General features: G+C 42.9%; 2 protein-coding genes across 15 annotated transcripts in view; one reads left to right on the plus strand and one right to left on the minus strand.

Moving 5' to 3' along the window:
- The window catches only part of WNK1 (WNK lysine deficient protein kinase 1), a 104,570-nt gene extending 101,395 nt beyond the window's left edge, over positions 1-3,175 (plus strand). For all 12 annotated transcript variants that reach the window (XM_069860736.1, XM_069860693.1, XM_069860712.1 and 9 more), the window contains one exon: positions 78-3,175. In XM_069860736.1, the coding sequence (XP_069716837.1) occupies positions 78-392 (315 nt within the window). In that variant the 3' untranslated portion in view covers positions 393-3,175. The remainder of the gene's footprint in view (positions 1-77) is intronic.
- A 1,710-nt stretch (positions 3,176-4,885) lies between these two features.
- On the minus strand, positions 4,886-23,913 carry RAD52 (RAD52 homolog, DNA repair protein). 3 transcript variants are annotated; one of them, XM_069860807.1, is made up of 12 exons: positions 23,865-23,913; positions 15,385-15,473; positions 13,634-13,735; positions 12,958-13,051; positions 11,228-11,295; positions 10,878-10,996; positions 10,720-10,795; positions 7,613-7,809; positions 7,255-7,391; positions 6,559-6,639; positions 5,928-6,170; positions 4,886-5,651 (listed from the first exon to the last, which is right to left on the minus strand). In XM_069860807.1, the coding sequence occupies exons 2-12, from the start codon at positions 15,469-15,471 to the stop codon at positions 5,593-5,595; spliced, it is 1,263 nt and encodes a 420-aa protein (XP_069716908.1). In that variant the 5' UTR covers positions 15,472-15,473; positions 23,865-23,913; the 3' UTR covers positions 4,886-5,592. The 3 variants fall into 3 exon arrangements, with proteins under 3 accessions (XP_069716908.1, XP_069716926.1, XP_069716918.1); XM_069860825.1 differs by having other exon boundaries at positions 23,887-23,907; XM_069860817.1 differs by lacking the exon at positions 23,865-23,913 and adding an exon at positions 22,237-22,271.
- Positions 23,914-24,058: the final 145 nt, after the last annotated feature.

The following is a 24,058-nucleotide window of genomic DNA, read 5'->3' on the forward strand; positions in this document are numbered from 1 at the left end:
GCTTGCAGACCATAGGGTGAACCTGTGGGTTTTAAGCATGGTTGTGTAACTCTTCTCGGGGTTGGGTTTTCTTTCAGGGCCCTGGAATGGCAAGGAAGTTCTCGGCACCAGGTCAGCTCTGTGTCTCTATGACATCTTCCCTGGGTGCTACACCCATCTCTGCATCATCAGCTACCTCTTTAGGTCCCTTCACAAAGGCGATGTGTCCTCCGCAGCAGTACGGTTATCCAGCAGCGTCCTTTGCCGCTCCGTGGAGTGGGACAGGTGGGCCAGCACAACCACCACTTGGCCAGTTCCAGCCCGTAGGTGCCGCGTCTTTGCAAAGCTTCAACATCAACAATTTGCAAAAATCGATCAGCAACCCTCCGGGCTCCAACCTGCGGACGACTTAGCTGCGCTCAGAGACCGTGCTGGCTTGACCTCGGGACAGGACATGGGGAGGGAGACGGGGCCCTGTATCAACTACTAGTGCTGCAATAAACTGGTAGCTTTGCCAGACTGGGAATGGTTTTCTCTTTTCCAACCATTGCCGTCAACTCTCTGTAAAGGGAGTTTTCCCCACACGCTTGGAAGGGGGAGGAGGATGATCGGCATCCTTATGACGGGACAGTGCTTATGACCGAGAGGTTCCGCTCTTGTTTGGAACAAGAGCCGTGAAGAGAAGTCACGGGGTCAGTTAATGCAGTCTTGCTGTAAATTTTTTCCTCTGGTTTGAGGCTTGAATCCACACGCGTTGAGGTGGGAGAGCTGAATCCTAGCATGAGGCTTTAGCATTGCTTCTTACCTCTCCCCGAAGAACCAAGACCAGGAGAAAAGCTGTCCAAATCCCCCTTCTCCTCTCCCTCTCCCCAGTCAATTGTATCTGGCTCCAAAACGATGGGGGCACACGAATGGACTCGCAGTGCAGCCCGTGCTTGATAGGTCATTACTGCTTTAAGTAAGATAATTAACAGCTTCGACTGCAGCATTAGAGCAATTTAAAATGTTTAAAAGATTTTTAAAAGTTCCCTGCGGACATGTACTTACCATCAGTTTTGATGTGGAAACACTGTGATATATAAATGTTGTTGGACAACAGTAGTTTAAAAACGAGTGGAATATAGAGGGTTAAAGAGTTAAAAAAAGAAAAAAAAACGGGAAAAAAAGCTAGCTATATCCTTATACTTATTGGAGACACTTTAACTTTTTCCTTTGTATTTTCATTGTATTAGAGAAATAAATGTGAATGTAAAATTGTATAAATTAATGTACTTGAATACTTGTCTGTTCTCCCAGTATGCTTGCTGGATATTTTAGTGCCTTGGACTTCTCTTGCTTCTGCAGTTTAGCATCGTCTTCCCAGCAGACCCCCAGGCAGACAGAGGGCAAGTTTGGAGAGGGCCGGATCGTTTGTACCTTAGGGACTGGGACACAGCGGAGTTCCCGCAGTGGTACCGTCACTGCTCGGCGTAGGGAGCGGGGAGTCACGGAGGCGGCAGGTGGGAACAACGGGCCGTGCGTGGAGGGAACTTGTCCAGGCGGGCAGATCTGAAGTTGCTGGTGTGACAGGAGCCAGGTGGGGGTGGGACGGAGCGATGTGGGGGAAGCTAAAACGAGACTGACCAGTATTGGCTAAGGAAGCCGGGGGTCTGGATCGGAAACGAAGAGAGGATGGGGAGAACGTGTATCTTTGGGAAAGGCCCAACTGAAGATGCAGTTTGACTCCACCTGCAAAGTGGGAAAGGTGTTTGGTCAGGATATGGCTTGAGGGAGAGGAGCCGTTGCTCGTTGGCGTGGGCTTGTCTGCTGGGATTGCTTTCCGTACCTTTCTTTTTCTTTTGCGTAAAGTCCGTTTAAGCCAGGGACAAACTGTCCTGGCGCAACGTCCATTGCCGGCAATGGATGTACTTGAAACAGCCGGCATCAAGAAGTTTCCTCTGTCTTTGCTTTTGGAGGCTTTACAATTTCTTTCACTCTAACAAATTCCAAGCTGGTACCAGGACTATACCCATCTCTGTCACCTCCCGGTAACCACCCTGTTCCTTCCGCTTTGCTCGTTTTCCTTTTCCATGTTGAAAAAATACTGGTATCCTCTTCAAAGTAAAAAATAATAGCAGCCAGTATTTGTGTGGTGCTGCAGAAAGCTGGGAAGGATGGGAGTTCTGCTTCCTGCTTCTTGGGAGCAGCTCTCCGGGATCCTGGAAGCCGGTGCACCGCAGAGATGTTACATGCCTGACTTGTTTTTCCTGGGAGCGCCGTTTCCCCCATGGAGCCTTAATTGGAAGTTGTTTTTTTTCTGTCTGCGGATGTTCTCACTCTTTTTACTTCTACAAAGAAATGCGCCAGGTCCATTCCTTTCCTGTCACTTTATTTTTCGTTATGGCAGTTTTGGCAGCAAAGGCAGGTGCACGGGAGGCAAAAGCCGGTGGCGAGGTGGCTGGGCTCCCAGTTCCTTAGGTTTTGGGGTTTGTTCTTTGTAACTGAAGTGCGGACTAGAGCTGCGGAACGAGAGGTGGAGGCTTGTGGTGTGTGTGTGGGGAGAAAGCAGGGGGCCTTGCGGCTGAAGTGAAACGGAGCGGCTCTGCTCCTCTGTCGGGATGGACGCAGAGATGTTCACTGAACACACGCAGCGCGAGGGGAGATGGGGGGGCTCTGGTGAACGGGAGCAGCAACAAACTTGAGGCAGTAATGAAACAAGGGGAATATTCCTGGCAGGGGAACAAATCAGCCGGGTGCAGCACGTGGTTATTGAATTTTTGATCTAAGAAGTTTTAGGTCGGTTTTTTCACTTAATGTTATGCAAGAACTGGTGTTATTTGCCATTGATTTCCTCTCCCCTCCTCTCCCCCCTCCTGTGGATGAATAACTGAAGACTAGAGGAATAAACTAATGCTACTGAACTGTTAAATTATTTTGTTTAATATTACACTTTGAGTATCTTTTTCCACATAAAATCTGTTTCTGAATTACAAAGCGTTTTCTTTACATTATTTAACAATGTACACTGTAAAAAAAAAAAAATAAAAAAAATAAAATTAATTGAAACTCTGGGCTTCCCCGGCTGTGGTTCAGTTGTGTGTTTTGCAATAAACCCACGCACTGCGCTTCCTGCACGACTGCGCTTCGTGCTGCAATTTGTTACCTTTGTAGAATATTTAACGGAGACGTTCAAATAAACCGAATCTGCTTTTGTTGAGCTGTGGGTTTTCTTGTTGAGCAGCAGGTTCCAGCCTCTCTGTCGTCTTCCTGAAACGATTTGACTGTTTCCCAGTTTATCACAGGAAAGAACAAGAAACTCATTTTAACGAGACCCTGGACTTCTCAAAAGCAGCAATCAGTGATGAGCTGTAGCTTTTTAAGAGTCCTGTGACAAGGCTCTGTGAAGAACTCATAGAATGGATCCTCTTTGAGAGGAGGGGGCAAAGGGGAAAGGGAGGGAAAAGGGATGGAGGACAAGGAATAAGGAGCAGGACTGCTGGTCAAGAAGGTACCAAAAAGCTGAGAAAGATGCTCAGGGATGATGTCAGCAACTTGGCAGCTCTCCCTGTTTGAAGCTCGGGAGGAGATGCAGCTGTGGTTCTGTGCTTCCTCTTAACAGAGATGCTGGAGCAGGGTCTCCTGCAAGGGCTGGGGAAGCCCCTAACCCCCAAGCCCGGCTCCGCAACCCTAACCACCTTATCCTGAAGTGTCCTGCTCTTTTTGTCTAGGATCCGTTTCCCCCCTCTCATCACAGGGACCTGCATCCACAGTGCTGGGGAGAAGAAACTTCCTGCTGTAGCTCTAAAACAGGAATTCCATCCCCAAATTTGCAACTGTACTGGAAGAGCGGAACTGCTTTCCATGGTCATTCCTAAACTAGACTTGCAGGAATTATTTATATTTCTAAACACTGCTGCTGCATTTCTTTCCATTTAAAGAACAGCGGCTCTCATGAGTCACGCTGTGCAGCGCCTTAAAGGGGAAAAAGTAAGCTCTAGGCTGAAGTTTTACTGCCCTTGTCAAAGGGACCAGTCTGGAGAGGGGGCGCGGCTCTGCCTGGGCCGTTTCTGTGCAGCCAGGAAAACTGATGCGGTGCTGTCTGGATGAGACTCAAAATGTGTTTTGTTATTTGTAAAAGTTCCAAGTGGCTTTAAATGTGGCAATTCCAAAGGCCTGGATGTTCCCTTCCTACCAGGTGTCTGATTTCAGCAGTGAGTGCATGACTCAAACGTCGTATTTATTTCTGCCCTGAGCTGGGCTGGAGGCAGCACCGAATGGGAAACTGGGGAAATGTGGAACTGTTTTTCTAGATTTAATCTATTGCAGTTAGTTATAATTTGTCCTCTTTCCTTACTGAAGTCAATCCTTGTTCTTTACCCTGTTGAGGAGGTAAGTGGACAGTGCAGGATCTAAGAGGTGAAGTAGGAAGAAGAGGAATAAATGCTGACTGCTTCATTTGCGTTTACACTTGCACATTCACATCCAATGTATTTGTATTTAAGAGACTTGACCAGATGCAGCAGTAACAGCAAAGCACAGGAACAAGGTCACGTTTCAAGGCTGGCATTGATTTCAGGGCTGGGCTCACAGTTTGTGTAACTTTTCCCACTGCAGCTCAACTTCCCACCCTGTGGGATCATCTGCCTCAGCTCCAGCACAGCCCTGCTGAGAAATACTAGTGTATCCTGTGTGAAATACTGCTTAAAAGTGCTTTCTTGGATCTTGCTCCGAAGGCTAAAACCCACTTCAAGTTCTGTGTTTCCCACCTGAAAGCAACATGAGGCTGTATGGACATGGTGGCAAATCTCTCCAGGTTCCTATACATAACCAGTCAGAATCCATTCCCTCATTCCCCATTTAACAAGCTGAAATGAGTTGTAACGATTTGAAGGGTGGGACAAACAGCCACAAATGTGGTTTATCGTTCAAAATTCGTGTTTATTTTTCTATTAAAAAAGGGGTTCAAAGCTTATTTAAAAACAGAAGTGCAGCTCTGTTTTTTTACAAAGGATCCAAGGAAAGGCCATCCGCGAGGCTGCGTGCAACACCTCGGCAGCGATCCCTGCATGCTCCTGCCCTCGTGCTCAGGCACAGCTCACTCTGCTGCTGCCTGGAAATCCGATAGAGCGAGGAGCAGCAGGCTCTGTCCCTGTTTGCGCAGCCCCAGGGCAAACAGGTGGGCTGCACTTCAGCAACAGGCCCTGCCACAGCTTCACAAGCTGGGGCCTACAGCTCGCAGGCTTTGTCATTGACCACAGCCCTCGCCTCGCCCCTTTTTAATGAGAATCTCTTTCTCTGTGCTGAAATGTAGCACTAAAGGAGAAAAAAGCTACGCAATTGCACCTCATTTTAAAGATTCTATTACCATTCCAGGCAAATTATGCTTGTGATACCGCCACAAGTCTAGTGCTTCAGAAGCATAAATTGTTGCTTCTTTCTAGTAAAAGGCAACAGATATATACGTTTAGGTTATGATGTGTAAGTTCTTGCCAGCTGTATTAAACTTTTCTGTGTTGCTTCACCATAACATGCAGGAAAATCCATTAACGTATCAGACTTCCTCAGATGATGTGAACAGCCAACTGCAGACTGCGGATGCAATCTGGTATGGAGGTACTGATACCACCAGGTGGCCTACATAGGTTCTAGTCTCCTTTTCTTCAAGCTTTGACTTCTTCTGTGGGGGCTGCACTCTGCCAAACAGGGAGACAGTGAGAAAGGGAAGTTTCTTAAAGCTTTTTTCTGCTTCTAGAAGCCATCCTCGATTCTTTTTCTAGCTCTTCCTCGATAGGACAGTTGGATTGAAAAAAGACCAGAGGGTTCTCCTAGCCCACTATCGCAGCATCTGCAGCCAGGTCCAAGAAAAGAAGGATGTTTCTCCCACTCCAATTTACTAATCTAACAGCGCTGCTTTCCAAACCAAGAGCCACTGTTAAAACAGAACCCAGTTATTTTTTGGTAGCACATACCTGAGGCGGGCTGGTTGGCGCAGCTGCTGTTGCTCGTGGTCGTGGCAGACGGCTGCAGCGGCGCAAATCTAGCAGAAGCTTTGTGGTGGTTCGTTCTGTGAGGCGTCCTGTTGCGCGTCATCATTTGATGATGTCTGTGGGGCATTTCAGATGCCTGGCATCCAGCTGACGCATCTGCCATTTTGTGACCCATTATCTTAAGATCGACGGTCTCGAAGGAAACGTCCCAGAGTTCAGGATCATCTAGAAGGAATGAAAAAGTGATAAAAACAAAGCTGACAGGATTGTACCACAGGAGTAACAGTAACTCCAGGACCCAAACAGCCATGGTTATGTTAAGACACCCCCTCAGCCCCACAAACATTGCATTTCTGTGCAATATCACTAGAGCAAAGGGCTTTACTGAGCACATATGACAACTCTCTGCTGAAAAGCACGGTGTGCAACCCCTCATATAGATGGACATCCCTTCCCTGCCACTCAAGAAAGATCTCTCTTGCAAAAATCAGACTTACACTAATACTTTTATTATTCCAGCCTCTTCAGAACTTTTACCTTTATGCTGTACTCCAAGGAGCCCATTTAAAAGCTAGTGTTTTAACAGACTATTACTCATCGCATTTTGCCTGACCTGCAAAGAACTCCTCTTCTATTGCCAGGTCCTGTTGTGCTGCTGCTGGAGTGCTGTGCTTTACAGGAGGATCGGATGTTGCTGGATGAAGGAAACAAAAGAAGAGATGAGTATTAGAAATACAGAAGAACCCTTTTGCTGCTTCTTAGCAGAGCACGAGTCTGACGTGAGAAGCAGCAGTTCTAGAGCTGGTTATGATTTGGTAGCTGGATGCAGAATGGTGAGGTTCTGTACCTTGCTGATGGCTGAGAAGAGCAACTGCAGTACTTTAAACTGGTTTTTAGCCTGTTTACGCCATCCCCAAGTTCCTGCTTACCCCACAGCTGTCCAGACCTCCCCATGAAAAAAGAGCAACACAGTAGTAGCTACTGCAGTATCTGTTTGCCGGCAGCCACCTCAGTGAAGTGCTGCAGTCTTGGCTTGGGTGCAGTGTGTTCACGGCCCTGACAACAACTGCTGCGCCGCACGAGGCTTTAGGGTGATTGGGAAGCTGTGGTTCTCAAGACACAGTTCTAGAGCTGGTATTCCTGCCATCTTAAGAACAGTAAGGGGTACAAGAACGACAACCCTCCTGCTTCTGGTCTCACAGGTGTGTTGATAGTACAGTATAAAAGCAAATGAAACTGGTCAGGCTCCTGTACTGAGGGTAACACGTGCCGGTGGTTAAATCTGTCAGTTTGTCATGCCAGCTCTTACCCTGTTTGCCGTTACGAGTGACTGCTGGAACCTGATGCTTTTTCTCCATCTGTTCCCGGAACTGTTGCTGTAGCTGCTTTTGTCGCAGTTTCCGCTGGTAAGTGGCATCACACTCAATAGCTGAGGAGTCTGTATTTCTACCCCGCCCCCACCGGTAAGCACAGAGTTAAACAGGATTTCAGCAATCACATTTTATGAAGAAAAAAATGCACAGAGAACTGCATTTACTAGTTTAGGAAGGAAAATCTGCTAAACTAGTATTTTAAGGTATCTTCCCAACTGAGCTGTCCATGTGTTTTAAAAAAGTACAGTAACTTCTAATATAGCTTAAAAAATAAATATATAGCAGCAGTCTCACCTGGAACTGTTTGGCTCTTTCTGATCTACCATCGCTACAGCAGCTTCTGTCTGACCGGGCTTACAAGTAGATGCCATCTCACAATGTTGTCTTCCTCCTGCACTCTGCCTTTCCAAACAGCTGTTGTATCTTGCTTTCTCTATTTCAGGCTCATAGTCCTCTCTCTTAGCTTTGACCAAATCAAACTCGGGGGGTGTCTAGTAAAGGACAAAAAGGAAAACTTAATCAGAAATTTCCTTCCACGAGTTAATAAAATATGTACAGGCTTATTCTATCCAACACTGCGAAAAATCTGGTTTAAGTGGAATAGTAAGTTAGAAAACTGAAGTGCATATTCAACACAAAGTCATTGAGTTAGAAAATCACTGGATTCCTGTGACTTTGTGTTAGTTTAATCGTTCAGTGCTTCAGGGCAGGCAGCCTATGCCTCCCGATATCCTGCGTTCTGCAAGTGAGAACAGTTGCAGAAGATCAAGAAGATAAGAAGTGCAGCATTCTACAGTCTCTCAGAGGGTCTTACGAGTCCATTGCTGAGTCTGTTAGTTCTGCCAGTTGCCTTTTCACACTGTAATGAAAGAGGACGGCAGACCTTTCATCAGCTCTGCAATCACTAGGTCACTGAGGAAGGCACATCGTTCCTGTTGTATTAAAGACCCAATGGTTTGGCTGCAAGGTTTTACAAACTTGTGGCAATGCCACTAACAGACAACAACCCTGGCAAAGCAGAGACCTGTGCCACCTCTACTTGGCAAGGTGGCACTTCGGATCTGCTCCTAGGAGCTAAGTTAGCTAGACAGAACTGCCTTGTGGCTGTTGGCTGACTACCAGGGTTTGGCAAATCTTAGTGTGATGAAGGCAACTTTGTCATGAAACTCCACAGATCAGCAGTTGTAAAAGGGTCACTTTTCCCTCAATGTGCAAGGTAAGTTACTGGCTGGAAGCCTACTGCCCCCAGCTGGTGCACATCAGGAGCTAACAAGATCGATGGGATTGCTGAGGTGAAACTAAACAACCCTAAAGTAGGGTTGTCACAGATGATCCTTGTCTCTCTCTCTTGACCAAAGACCTCCACAAGAGGCTTTTCTCCACTGTGCTGATTATTTCAGAAGGTTCACTGTTCGACCTAGTGCTTCACAGAGTAAAAGTAACTTCAGCTCTTCCCTTGCAAACCGAAACCTAAGGAGGTAAGGAGTCTGGAAAGCAATGTGAGATGTAATGTGGCTTCTTACCGCTCAGTAAGGATAAAAAACATATTATGACAAGGAGAGTAAGTTGTATTGTACATGCTAATTCCTCATATATACAAGAGCCACAGTTTTCTAGTAGTATAGTATCAGGTATTTAAAAGGAATAAACTGGAGCGTAGAACTTCCAGATGTTATTCCTCGTCCTCCAGCAGCCAAGTCTAGTGCATCGTGCTCTCATAATTCAGTTGCAAAGTTCAGGTACCGACACGGTTTTGAAGTCAAGCAAGGCCATTTGTACAATCCTCATGCAGCAGGACAGAACGGTGCTACTGGTTTTGCTGTTCTGTAGCACAGCTACAAAGTGACTGGCAACAGCTAAAAAGTTGTGGGTCCAGTCTAAACGGATTAGTTCACTCTTTGTATCACAGATGCACCCAGCATTTTGCAGTGTTCTTTTAGGAAGGATCCAATTTGGTTTACTGGATGTTGAAACCACCTTCAGAAATTACCTTTGCTTGAGACCTCAGTACAAAAACACTGTTAAAGAATAACTAATTGCTAACTATTCTAACAAGAACAATGAACACTGAGGGGTGAAATACAGGCGCACTGTAAATTTTGTTACAAGTATCATGCTGAGTTTACTTTCTATCCAGCTGTGATGCACATCAGGGCCTGGCAGAGTTTGCATACCGGTTAGCAGAAGGACAACATAACTAGCAATGAATAGATTGACATTGCTACTGCACAGATTTTGCTTAAAATTAAGTGAAAGTTCCAGTTACAACAAGCAGCTTTGGTACGTGACCCACCTGGTATTGTTTCTTATGATATCCTGGGCTATGCATATTAAAAACTTCATTCAAAGGAGGAAGTCTTTCTTATGGCAAAACTTCCCATTTTCTGTCAAAGCTCCCTAAAGTCTAAAGAACGCTCCTTTTTCCTGCTCCCCATATACAGGCTGTAGCTTGAGAGGCTTCATGACTAAATGAAGTAGTCCTGATTTTGCAGGAATGCACAGAGGAGCTACACTTGCTTTAGGGTAGGTTACACAAGTGATGGATGCACTGTCTGGCTACTCTTCTGCCCTGCCTGCAGCCTTGGGCCTTATGACCTATTACAGAACCTGGCAATTGTGTCACTGTATGCAGTTCTCTCTTGCCCTTTTTTTAATTTATTCCCAAAAAAAGCCCAGTAATGAGAAGAATATGCCAAGTAAGTTTGATTTATAAAATTTGTATTTGTAAACCAGATCATGCTACCACTGACAATGAGAACAAACAGAGATTGGTACTGGCTTGTGCCTTATACGAGGCAAAAGTATTGACTAAAGAACACACACGCTGCCTTGAGGGACTCCCATAACTTCCATTTCACCTATGTGATGAATATATAATAACACTGCTATCATTGCTGATACATATTTAAAGCAGAAGAGGTTAGATGAGAGCAACAAACTGAGTTGCTACAACTGACAAAGCTTAAACAGTGTTAAGGACTGCAGCACATGGACAAAACGGCACTAGACCAAACTGGTTTAAACAGTTCAGTGTCTTCCGTGGTAACATTTAATCTGCTATGAACACAGGTGTATGCATTACTGGCAAGAATTACTGAATAGAGGCTTGGACAACATGGCCACAAACATCACCTAAGAGCTTGAGCAGAGTACTGTTTCTCCACCACAGGACCCCTGTCTACTGCAAATAGTAAAAATTTAGAGCAGCTGTGGTAAAATGTCAAGGACAAACTCTCTAACAAACAATTCACACAAACGAGCAGGCAAAGGCTATTGGTATTGTAGCTGGAAATGCTCCCAGATGAGATGCGTTGAAATCATTATTTTTAACCTTTTTAATACGAAGGACCAGGAGCAGCAGACATCTAGCAGTCCCTGCTCTAACAGCCCATGTACTGCACCTGACGTGGAAGCTTATTCACGGCTCGTAGATAGTCTTTGTCGAGGATGCAGTTCCCAAGAGCATTCCCAAAGCACCTAAGAAATAAAAGACCTCACTGTGACTGAAAATAAACAATTCTCAGTTTCTGAAAACGTACAAGTACTGATCTTCACTTACTTGAGTGCCCTCTTCAGTCCATCCGTTACTGCCTCCTTTCTTGCCTTTTCTAGGGACAAGGCCTTAGACTTTAGGCCTTCACTGACTCCATACCCCACATCTTCATGGTATGACCCATCCTGCAGTAAAATTTAAATAACAGTTAAGTATAAGGAAATGTCTGCATTTCTTGTTAAATGCTGTGCTTTCCTAAGCCTTTATTTGCTCTTAGAGGGTTGTTCTATAGCAAGGTCAATATTTTGGACACCACTAGTTTCTCTAGTGTGATACAGTACTTGAGAACCACAGGCTGACCCACGCATGAACTTTCCATCACAGCTTTAGTCAGAGCAACAAAAAAGCCCATTTACCTTAAGCTGAACTTTCACAAAGGCACAGACCCCTACGTAGAACCTGCCGTTGTTGAGGTCAACAAAGTCTGGAGGAGGGAAAAGCAACATCCTAAATAATACAGAAGACATTTATTGTAGCTCTTACTTTGTCCTTTGGTACAGGTTTATGAATGTCCTCATGCTTCCTGAATATACCCAAGACACCGAACCATCATCTAAGACACGGAACATGACTTACAAAATACCTGAGAATGCTGACTTGCACACATGCTCTGGGCAGGGTACATGATATTTTCTGGTTATCAGTGGTTAGAACACTCACACCCTGCTACTACATGTATAAACTCAGACATATGAAAGACGGAAAAGTTATAAACATTACTTCTCATTCAGCTACGTATCCTAAATGTTCAAAGCACATCAATTTTTTCAGCCGGAAGCAAAGACTTAAACTATCAACTTATAAAAGCAGAAATGGAAAAGAAACTTGTCTGTAAAAGTAATTTCTTTCCTGTTGAATACTAGAAGTCTCCAGTTTGTGAAATTTTGCACAACATTTTATCCAGGACAGGCTGCTTGAAGAACCTTAACAGGTTGCAACACAACTCTCAATCCACAAGCTCTAATCAACTTTATTTTACACCAAAGGCAATGCTACATAATATACATAGGGCACCCCAGTTAGCAGTCTTGCAAGTCTGATAGTAACATGACATGTCTGAAATGAAATGCTTGGAAGTTCAAGTACTCTACTCTGGGTCCTTCTGTACACATCTGGCCTACTTGTTTAACTGTTTTATAAAGCTACTGAGGTGCAAGCCCTTTGTTCTACCCAGGAATTTAAAACCAAACGTAACAGAATCCTCTGTCTCTGAATTGCTAAGGAAGGACTTGTTATGACATTATTTGAAAAATTTAGAAGTTTGAAGGATGTCAATCCTTTCTTGACTGAATGGGGGGTGGGGGGAAGTGCTACAGAATAGGTGGAAATCAATGCTGTAACTTGTTTTATGTCTAGAATCTACCACCTTGAGGTAAGGAAAGGTTTCTGAAGGCAGGGAGGAAGGAAGGAGGTACATTTATACAGCTTCATTGAGCTACTCCAGCAGCCAGTCTTCAGTTTAAGCTCAGCAGTCTGCAAACAAGGACAATACTCCTCTGGGAAATACTACTTCAGCTATTAAGATAAAAGAAGCATAAGCTTTAAGATCACCTGAATACCATTGTCTAGAAGAAGAACTTTCCCAAAGCAAAAAATCTCAGAACTGGGTACTGGCTAGGAGAAGAACCTGAAGAAAAGGATGGGCCCCTGAAGATTAGGAGAACATTAACTGAGAGTATTAACTTGTTAGAATATAAAAATTACAGGTGAGTATGACAGTTGGCTCAGGAATGCTGCGTGTTAAGTAGTTTAATCGTAATTACTCTTGACTGTAGTCACCGAGTGTTCCCACAGAGATCAGAAACCTTGATTAGAATAGCTGAAGAATAATCATAAACACACCTAGAATAATGACTATGACCTATTGCAGTGCAAGATCTAAAAAAAGATGGAAGATCTATTATTATTTAATTTCTCTCTTACCAACTGCTAAGACATCTGCAAATTCCATGGGCCTCTCCCCAGGTTCTTTGAAGCGATCAGGTTCTAGAATGGATACCCTGGTCCTTATCTGAGAGACATTTCCTTCAGGGCCTCACAGTGAAACAAGCGGAAAGACATTTTTTTATCCTCAAGAGACACTTACCAACATTCTGCTGAGTGACTGAATGAGCCCAGCCATTGAAGCCAAACATCTCATTAGCCAGGCTGATTACCTTGTGACCCTCAATGTAACAGACCTGAAAAGAGAAGCTTATGTACGTACAGATAAATACATACACGTGTGCATACATATAGCCATGCTTTATTTCAGAGAGGGACTACACACGCCATCTTATGCTGAGGAACCCAGCTAAGTTCAAGGTTCAGATAATGTGAATAAAAGGATGATGGTGCAGGCTTAGGTTCCTCTTCCAGCAACTGTGATGGGGGTTGATACGACAAAAAATATGATTTAATCAAGGGATGGCACAGCTAGTGGGCACTAAAGAGTGTAAAATGCAGCCAATGTTAAATAATGCCTTTTATATTCCATTTCTGGGAAAAATAAGAAAAATGCCTCAATGTACCACAAACAGATAAATATTTCCTTGTCCTGGAAGAAGCACTGAGAAGTTAAGCCTTTTTTTTTAAATGTAAAAGGAATCTATGGCTCAGTGAAAGTCAAAATTTATGCTATGCAGACTTTACTTTCATACCTGCACGTTAAACTACTTACGGGAAATTAACTTCAAACAAATCAGGATTATTGTAACTTTTTTTTATCCTAGTTTTCCTAGAAAAAACAGTGAGTTGAAAAATTTATGCATATTTGTTCATACCTTTTGTCCTCCTCCAGCTTGCCGACTGCTGATATATTCTGGACCCAGTCTCTGACGAAGCGCATGCTGGATAGCTTGATATTCACTTGCTGTGTATTGATACTTGATAAAAACAAGATATGAAAAATCTTCTCACTCTCCCTATTTTAGCACCCCCTCTTCCTCTAATATCACTTCTTTGCCCCATTTTTCTACGTACAGTCCTCCCCAGAGTTGTATGATCCATTCATAGAATCAGAATGTAGTAGACAAGGAAAGCCCTCAGGATGTGTGTGTGTGTGTTACATTTCTGCATTGTACAGTTTTTTTCTCTTACTCTTGAAGTACGTGTATACAAGCATTAATTATTGATCTGTAGCAATCCTTTTTCATTTCTCACCAGCATCACTCACATTAGTAGAGCTAAGATGAGCCAGGCCTATTAGTACCCTACTGAAATCTTAATGCAGTCATAATCCTAGTGAAGGTTTTCAGGAATGCACATACAAACTTATATCTCACCTCTCGAAAATAAAATGTAGTATCTCTGTGGCTAACAAGAAAAGTGTATTTAAAAACTCCAACAAAACCAAAGTCTGAACTTACTCTACCACTATATGACATCAGGGCAAGGAGGACAGCAGCTCAAGCAAGCAATCAAAATAGGAGTTTCTTGGAGAGCGTTCAGCTAAGTTCCCTCATGCAGGGAAGATCCTTGGCATAACTTCAGGATCACCATTATTGGACAACACCAGCATCACTAGAAGCCTAAAGCATTGTAACTTTTGTTCCTCGCCTTAGCAGAAATAATATTTACAACCTGTAAAGGTTAGAGAAGCCTAAATGCATATTTAAGGATTGTAGCACTAAAAAGCTTGTGTTGCTGTGCTCTGATGTGGGACAGAACAGATTTTCCACCTAAACCATAAGTATCGTGTATGTATGTATTAGCTGCTCAATTATTCAGCAGAACAGATAATTCATAGAATCATAGAATTGTTTGGTTGGGAAAGACCTTTGAGATCAAGTACCTGTCCACTACTAAATCATATCCCTCAGCACTTCACCTACCCATATTTTATATACATTCAGGGATGGTGACTCAACTACATCCCTGGGCAGCCTCTTCCAGTGCCTGATAACTCTTCCAGTGAAGAAAAACTTTCCCAATATCCAATCCAAACTTCCCCTGGCACAACTAATTTGACAGAGTGTGTGCCATGTAAGTTTCAATGCCTGTAAAACCTCTCTAATTTGTATTTAGTTCTATTTAAACTTAAAGGAATAACATTGTCTCTTTCTGACACTAAAATACAAGCCTGTAACCATAAGGCATGAAGAAAAATGGAGAATGCGCAGGAACTATGAGTAAATGCCTGGTCTATTCACTCCAGATACGGTTTTCTTTTTCCCAAATTATTTTACTTTTTTTTCCAATTATTTTTTAACAGCTGAAAGTGGTTGACCAGTACTGAGAATGTGTGTAAGCGTGATCCAGGTCATCTAGGAATGAGAGAATAAAATGAGCCCCATTTCTAAGCAACAAAATCAAAAATCTTTGTGAAGAATCCAGAGTAGTCTACTACATCTTGAGGCGTGCCAAGGCTATCGTGGAGGAAAATGTAATGTATAATTAGGTATAGCACAGTGAGGGTAACGGATGTGAATCCAGCCTTAGTGTATCCAACTTTAAAATGAGTAAATATGCAGAGCAGATTTCCACAAGCACAAGCATAAACATTCTATTTCTCTCTCAGGCAAAAGGAACTGACCTGTCCGAAGCAAGCAGCTGAATTACTAGTGCTGGAACTGTTGCCGCTGATGTGGCTTTCACTGTCTCTTCCTTGACTTTCAGGCATCCCTAAAGATAAAAGGAAATATAAACAACTGAAGATAATGGAACTAACAGTTCGTATCAAGACATAACAAAAAGTTGTTCAACGCCACTGCCCAGTGAGTGTAACAATATTCTGTAATAGATGCGTGGAAAATACTGTAATATTATACTCCGCACTCCATGAAATCGCTGCAGCCCTGGCTGGAAATTTGGTTTCTGATGTTGTTTCAGAACCGTCAAAACTTTTTCTCTTAAATATGTTATATTACATAGGCAAAAATGGCGAGTTTTATGCTAAAAGCAGAGGCACTATTCTAGTCTTCCATCCATAACTGAATTACATGACAACAGTGAAACAATTATTTTATTTAAAGAATAAATTATTACTGCTAGTAAAAATAAAAAGTATAAATTCAACAGCATCTGGATCCTGCATAAGATCAGAATAAACAATGAATAATATCTCAAGCCCTTATTCTAAATATCACATTGGTAACAAATGATATTTTTTTTCTTTCAGGTAAATGTGAATGCATTGTACCATTCTAGGTAAGGAAAAGCAAAATAATTCCTCTCAGATTCTTCAGCACTGTCTTCCCAGATCACTTGCAACATCCATTAATACTTAAACTCTGAGACAACTTTCTAAAATTTTACTTCTCTACACCCTGACTTGTCAAGTCTTCATCTGAGATCATCGCTCTGACTGTAATCACACTGTCTTTCACACTGTCTTGTGTTACGATGGTATCATATAAACAAAGTTTAAGAACATACAGAACCTGCAAGAATTTTAAGAAGTGGTACTGATAATTCAGTAGATGGCACCCTATTCCAAGCCAGTATCCAACAAGGGTGCAGTATTGTTATCACTCCACCCTCAGAGCTTCTACAAGGGTAGTGCAAATGAGCTGCAGCAGCACTTCTACATAAGCTCACAGAGGCAATTGTTCATTTTATTTGCACAAATGCTGAGTACAACTAGCAGTCTGTCACTAAGACTTCTGTGTGCAATACAAATACAAGACAATATACAGACAAGACAGCTGGAGATGTCAAAACAGACTGAGAAAGTCTAAGCTCCTCAGTAGATCGTCAGTCAGAACCCGGCTAGTATTGCTGTTCTATCATACGCCAGGTTCAGCACATTTTATACATAATTGTTTTTCTAGTCTCTAAACAAGGAAGCCAAAGTTTACTGACCTCCTGGCAAATAACTTCCCAGAAAGAGGACGCCAGTTGTTTTGTTGTCAAATGAGCATTGGTAATTATACCAGGTGGATATAGCCAATTATGGTTGGCTATAATGATTAACTCCAGTCCAAAAATTGCACAATTGTACAGTGTTTATATATTTGACCATGTTTCAATCAAAAGTGGCAAATACATTTGGTTTTGAGAGAGAACATACATAAATAAATATTACCAGGAGATACACTTGTGACATAAGCAAGTTACTTCCACTGTTAAGCAAAGCACCCACTGAATCATAAGGGAGACAATTAGAGAGAAAAAAATAGTATCTGTGGTGAGTGCCAGAGGGAACCAAAGTTTGAACAATACCACAATTTTTTTCCCGCATTCTAAGCAGCCTAAATCAGATCTTAATCATTATAAAGCCCCTGGGGAAAAACCAATGCAGAAATGTGTGCGCATTTGAGTGCACAGCCCTGTTGCTTGTTCCCACAAATCTTTATGCACAACAGGTGGGTGGCATTTTGAAGCAAAATTGCTTTAACTGAAACCAGTATCAAGTCCTTTAAGTTTTTATACAGTGTGCACCCTTGCCAGACTAAATTCTCTAAAGAGATACACCCTTAATGAAGCTCTAAATAAGACGTGGGAATTGATTTTGAATGAGAACAAGGAAGGACAGAAATCTGCCAGAACATATTCACATCTTATGGTTTTAATCCAATAGATCAGATGCTGATAGAGAACATTAGCAATAGACTTCTTTGTGATAAACAGTTCGATAACATCAGTATTTTGTATTCAAATAATGTATTCCTCTATGGCTTGGGTGAAGGAGACAGATGACTCCAGTTCAGTTTCAGGCTTTGCCTGTAGGAACAGTTTGCTTCGGCTCCTGAGCCTGGTTTAAACCAAACATTATATTAGAACAATGTGGTGTTTTTTTCCAGCTTGATGAAGTGCAGCACAGCAAAGCCCTGTGTCTCAAAGCAATTGTCAGAGCAATTGTTCTGTCAGAGTGACATAACTTCAGTTTCAGAATTGGAGTAGGAGTTCAGAAGAGAGAAAAGTTAATTCTACAAATGGAGTTATAAATCTACCTCAACATCAGAGCCAGGAGCTAGGGAAGGCAAGGCACTTCCATTCCTCAGCAGAATATTGTATCCTCCCCCTCCACTCCCCACAACATTTTAACTCACATGAAACATTAATACTGAAGTAGATAATAAGCTATTGACTAGAGTACAAAAGAGCCTCAACCACCCCAGGGCCAGGACAGTGCTAGGAAACTGCCTGACTCATAAACCAATGTTAAAAAAGCTGTACTTTCAAACCATCTTTAAACACTGAAAATCCAAATATACTTGTTTTGCATGCAGGATGATAACAGCAGTTTATCATCAGCTTTAAGACACCTAGGAATTATAATTTATTTTCTCTGTGACCATTTCACATTATTTAAAGGGAGTTATCTTCGGTTTAGCTGGTCATGTTCTCAAAGTTTTCTCATCACTGAGAAAAAACAAACAACTACGGGTGTTGTGCTGAGCTCCAGAACATTACCTTGATAAACTAGAACAGGCAAAGAACTTAACAGCTTTTACTACTGTCATATTTTGATCTTGTGTTTTAAACAAGGCCAACAATACAAAAGCTTAAAATTTGAAGAAATTAGGTACACAATCAGAAAAACGTCTGGTTTGGGAAACTGGACATGAAATACTAATTTTCTATGAGACTCTAGAAGTACGTACTTATTTGTATGGTGGTAGTTATCTGGTTGTACACAAATTCCCAAGCAGGGAATAAACCAGTCTACTAGAACAGCTAATCCTGAATTTCATCTACTCCAAGTACAACTACTGCTGTAGGTTATGGCAGCAACACCTTCAACATCCATAATAGTATGCACATAACTTCTAATTTTCTAAATGAACACATCCTCAGATACCTATCCATTACTCCAAAAAGAGTTTTTGGTCTTAAGCCACCTATTCTCCCGCCAGTTCTTCTCTGTCTTGATAAACAAGGTTTTTGAACCCTGCAGTGTACCTTAATCCTGTTCTAGGAGTGTCAGTTCCCAGTTTTCTTCACATGTAAGGTAGAAGCAAGCAGTTTTGCATCACTTTGAAATAGTTTGCATACCATGAATCGTGTAGGTACCACAACTTGGGAAACCCTCACCTAGAACACGGCTGTTAGAAGAAAATAATTGCAGCATCACACAATCTATAAGATATGACCTTAACATAATGTGCTCTTTCAGAGAGATTTTTATTCAACCTCATCCTTCTCCACACAGTGTTTCCTTCACAGCAGCGCTTTAGTTTGCTGAGAGAAAATCTTTAACATTCTTTCAACAAATGCAATTCTCCTGCACCCACCAAGAGCAAACAGCTATGCATGAAGCAACGAGCAATTCAGCGAACACTAAAGATAATACCACATATTTAACCTAAGGTTCATATTGCTTGAACACAAAAAATACATGAAGTTAAAAAATTGTATATTTGTGTGGAGTATTGTCTCCTCTGGGAACTCCAGACTCTAAGTTGTTTAACCAGTTATGCAGAACTCGCCTTATCCAACACCGAGCTTAGGCGTATGTCTTTTAAGCATAAGATATTCCTAATGAAGACAGGCCTGTGTGATACCACAGTTTAAAGAGAGTAGAAAACAGATTGCGAAATTGCTGTGGGAAAACTGCATACAATATAACTCTTCAGTTTTGACTTCTGATAGTATCTCTAGGCAAACAGCCTTAACGACTGGAGAAAAGTGAGGTAATGTTCTGTTAACTTCAACAGCAGAAGATACTCAGTGTTTTAAACAGTGAAATGCACAGGGATGTCACGAGACTGGATGTCTGTTGTAGTTTAAAAGTGGTCTCTGATGCCAATACCACATCGATGCATCTCACTGGTATTGATTCAGACCACATTCTGTAGTAAAACCACCCCAGCAAGAGAATAAAAAGGTACAGGGTGGAAAGTTACTATCTGCAGTAGTTTAAATGTATTTGTTTTCAAGGCATACAAATACCACTATACCAATTTGCTCTTGGTTAAGGCACACTTCAGATTTGATAGACCTTCTTAGAATCATAGAAACACTGAGGTTGGAAAGGACCTTTAAAATCAAGTTCAACTGCCAGCCCAACACTACTGTGCCTTCTAAGCCATGTCACAAAGTGACACATCTGCAAGCTTTTTGAACACCTCCAGGGATGGAGACTCCACCACTTTCTTGGGCAGCCTTTTCCAGTGCTTGATTACTCTTTCAGTAAAGGAAATTTATCTTAACATCCAATCTAAACCTCCCCTGATGCAACTTGAGGGCATTTCCTCTAGTCCTATCACTTGTTATTTGGAAGAAGAGGCCAGCACTCACCTTGCTACAAACTCCTTTCAGGTAGTTGTGGAGAGCGATAAGGCCTGCCCTCAGACTCCTTTTCTCCAGACTAAACAACCCCAGTTCCCTCAGCTGTTCCTCATAAGACTTGCTCCAGACCCTTCACCAGCTTTGTTACCCTTCTTTGGACATGCTCCAGCATCCCAATATCCTTCTTACACTAAGCAGCCTGAAATGGAACACAATATTTGAGGTGTGGCCTCACTTCAAACAGTCCCACTTATTTCAGTGGAGTTTATGTGCCTTCAAAATCAAAATTTAACCCTTAGATTTGGCAGGCAGTACTGTGTTTACTTTCAGTATGTCTATGATGATGATACCCCTCCTGCACAAACCAGACAACACTACTTCTGGTTACACTTCTTGCTGGGTAATGTTTTAATGAACACAGTGTAAAACTCTATGTTCCTTATCTTTATACAAGCTCAACAGAATAACATAGTGCATTTGTGCGACAGCATTTCTATTCAGAATGTTTGAATTCATTCGACATCTGAGATAAAACCTATCTGGTCAGTTCCTGCATTTTTTGAACACAGGATGAGAAACTCATCTCCTTACTAATTATGCTGACTTTGCTGTCATAACAGCCTTTATACGCTTGCCATGAATTCATCAGACATCACTGTATCTGCTGAATAGGATCTTGCTTCCCCAGCAATAAATCTAATTCCAGTTCCAGTGGGATAGTTTAGTGCACGTAGTGCTCCAAACGTGTTCCTTAATAGGTATGTTATGTGCAGATTACTTCTGTCATACACAATTTTGTTCACCCTTTTATAATTCAGCACCCACTGTCACTTTTGCCTTGCAAAGGGTCCACAGAGTTTCATTAGTTAAAAATGCATCAATAACACCTTATAAAAGAGGTCATTCCAAACACATGTAAATTTGAAATACATTTGCTTTCTAAGGATATAAATTCTACTTAATTTCTCACATTATTTAATTTCTTTGCATTAATCCTCAACTCTGTATAGAAACTGTTTCATTAACCCGTATTTCTTCACAAATAATCTTTCAATGATGTTATTAAAAAAAAATAATCCCTGTAACAACAAGCAGTGGGCTAGGTTTGCAGTAAGAAATGCTCTATTTTATTACTCCAAGGGGTAGAACTGAAGGAAAACAGAAAGATTTGTTTGGCATACAAGCTCTTTTCCAGGTGTGCAACAGTAATACCTCGCAGTTACAAAACCAAGAAGTGCACAATCCATTCTTGAACAACCAGTTTCCCATTTATGAAGACAGAATAAAAGAAATGATCTTGTTCTGGAGACCAGCCCTGGCAGAAATATTACTCAAATATTGTAAATTATTAATGCGGGTACTTCTTTCTAAAAGCATGTCAGATTGATTTATAACGACATAATTTATGCATAAGCCACTTCAGCCGTTGCAAGGAAAAGAGAGCAGGCTTTTTAACTCAAGAGTAACGGTTTGGGACTTAAAGGGAAAAGCAGCATATCCAATTATAACTGTAGAAAGCCGGTAGTTCTGCCAAATGTAATTACTAGATAAGAACTCAGTCCAGGCTGGAACCTAAAACCTCTGAACTTTGTGAAAGCTGAGGGAGATCTGTCAAACAGCAGATCATAAAAAACATTGGGACTGCAGGCACCGATGACACTTCTGGCAGAAGGCTCACGTTAAGCTGAGACACTAAGTTACCACAAAAAATCTAAAGCTCTGAGCTCTCTGGTTTTGTCCAGGTTGACACCGTTTATTTTAAAATGGAAAATAATTTTCATTTGAAATTGACAAAATACTTCAGGCCTGGGCAAGCCTATATCTACGCTCTAGGGAGTGCAGGGATAGGATGAGGGGTAATGGCTTTAAGCTGAAAGAGGGGAGATTTAGATTAGACATTAGGAGGAAATTTTTTCCTGTGAGGGTGGTGCGGCACTGGTACAGGTTGCCCAGGGAAGTTGTGGATGCCCCATCCCTGGAGGTGTTCAAGGCCACTCTGGATGAGGCTTTTGATCAACCTGGTCTACTGGTAGGTGTACATGCTCATGGCAGGGGGTTTAGAACTGGATGATCTTTAAGGTCCCTTCCAACCCAAACCATTCTATGATTCTATTTTCAGCCTTCTGCTTTCTTAGACAGCAATGTAAAGTATTCCTTTTCTGGGATTCTTTAGGCTTGACATAAGAGCTTGTATATTATTGCATGCACTTACCCGTAGTATATTACTCTTCAGAAATTAATTTAAAATTAATTCTGTGCTTCTACAGCTGAAAAGAAAGTTCAGGTTATTGGGACCTCAGCTATAGTTGTGAGAGGTCTGAATTACTGTGTTTATTGCAACAAGATATTAATTTATATAGTGATAATTTATATGTCAATAACTGTGTTCTTCCTTGCATAGTCCTACAACTTCATACAACTTACTATAATCTCTTACTTTAGTGTCCCCGGGGAATAATGCCTAAGGAAGTTAATGTTAGTTTTGGCTACCAATCACAAAAAAAAAAAAAAATCAAACTAGAAAGATTCCTGAACGGGTCATTTGTTCCATCTGCCACGATGAAGGCAGGGCTCCTTTACAGCAGCTTGGAAGTCTTCCCAAGCTGAGAGAATTGGCGTTGTTCAGCATGAAGACTCTGGGGAGACCTTATAGCAGCCTTAAATGGGGCCTTCAGGAAAGACGGCATGGGGGTGTTTTATCAGGGAGTGCAGGAATAGAATGGGGGGTAATGGTTTAATGCTGAAAGAGGGAAGATTTAGATCAGATATTAGGAAGAAATGCTTCACCATGAGAGTGGTGAGGCACTGGAACAGGTTCATAGAATCATAGAAGAGTTTGGGTTGGAAGAGACCTTAAAGACCATTCAGTTCCAATCCCCCTGCCATGGGCAGGGACAACTCCCACTGCATCAGGCTGCCCAAGGCCCCATCCAGCCTGGCCTTGAACACCTCCAGGAATGGGGCAGCCACAGCTTCCCTGGGCAACCTGTGCCAGTGCCTCACCACCCTCACTGTGAAGAAATTCTTCCTTATGTCTAGTCTAAATCTGTCCCTCTCCACTTTATACCCATTGCCCCTCGTCTTATCACTACAAGCCTTTGTAAACAGTCCCTCCCCAGCTTTCCTGTAGGCCCATTTCAGATATTGGAAGGTCGCTATAAGATCTCCTCAGAGCCTTCTCTTCTCCAGGCTGAACAAGCCCAGCTCTCTCAGCCTGTCTTCGTATGGGAGGTGCTCCAGACCTCTGATCATCTTTGTAGCCCTCCTCTGAACGTGTTCAAGCATATCCTTTTTATGTTGAGAATTCCAGAACTGGACATAAAACTCGAGATGAGGTCTCACAAGAATGGAATAGCGGGGCAGAATCCCCTCCCTGGCCACGCTACTTTTGATGCAGCCTTGGATACAGTTGGCTTTCTGGGCTGTAAGTGCACACTGCCGCCTCATGTCGAGCTTCTCATCGACCAGCACCCCCAGGTCCTTCTCCGCAGGGCTGCTCCCGATCACATCATCCCTCAGCCTGTATTGAAACCGCGGATTGCCCCAACCCAGGTGCAGGACCTTGCACTCGGCCTCGTTGAACCTCAGGAGGTTCCCACAGGCCCGCTTGCCCAGGTCCCTATGGAGATTGCCCAGGGAAGCTGTGGCTGCCCCATCCCTGGAGGCGTTCAAGGCCAGGTTGGATAGTGCCTTGTGCAGCCTGATCTAGTGGGATGCCCCTCCCTACGGCAGGGGGGTTGGACCAAGACCATCTTTAAGTTCCCTTCCAACTCAACCCATTCTATGACTCAGATGGGCCCGAGGGAGCGCGCGGCGGAGGGGCAGCCGGCCCTGCAATACCTGCACCGAGCGGGCTTCCTACCGTTTTCCAGCGGGGGAATTCGCGGTTCCCGCCGGGGCGGAGGCGACAGGCGGGAGGGAGGGCGGGAGGGGCGGCGCCAGAGCGGCGGCTACGGCGCGGGAGAGGAGCCAAACTTCCTCCGGCCGCGGGCGGGCCGTGACGTCATCGCCGGGGGCCGCCGCAGGCCACGCCC

The sequence above is a fragment of the Phaenicophaeus curvirostris genome, chromosome 1, assembly GCF_032191515.1.
Source record: "Phaenicophaeus curvirostris isolate KB17595 chromosome 1, BPBGC_Pcur_1.0, whole genome shotgun sequence".
NCBI lineage: Eukaryota > Metazoa > Chordata > Aves > Cuculiformes > Cuculidae > Phaenicophaeus > Phaenicophaeus curvirostris.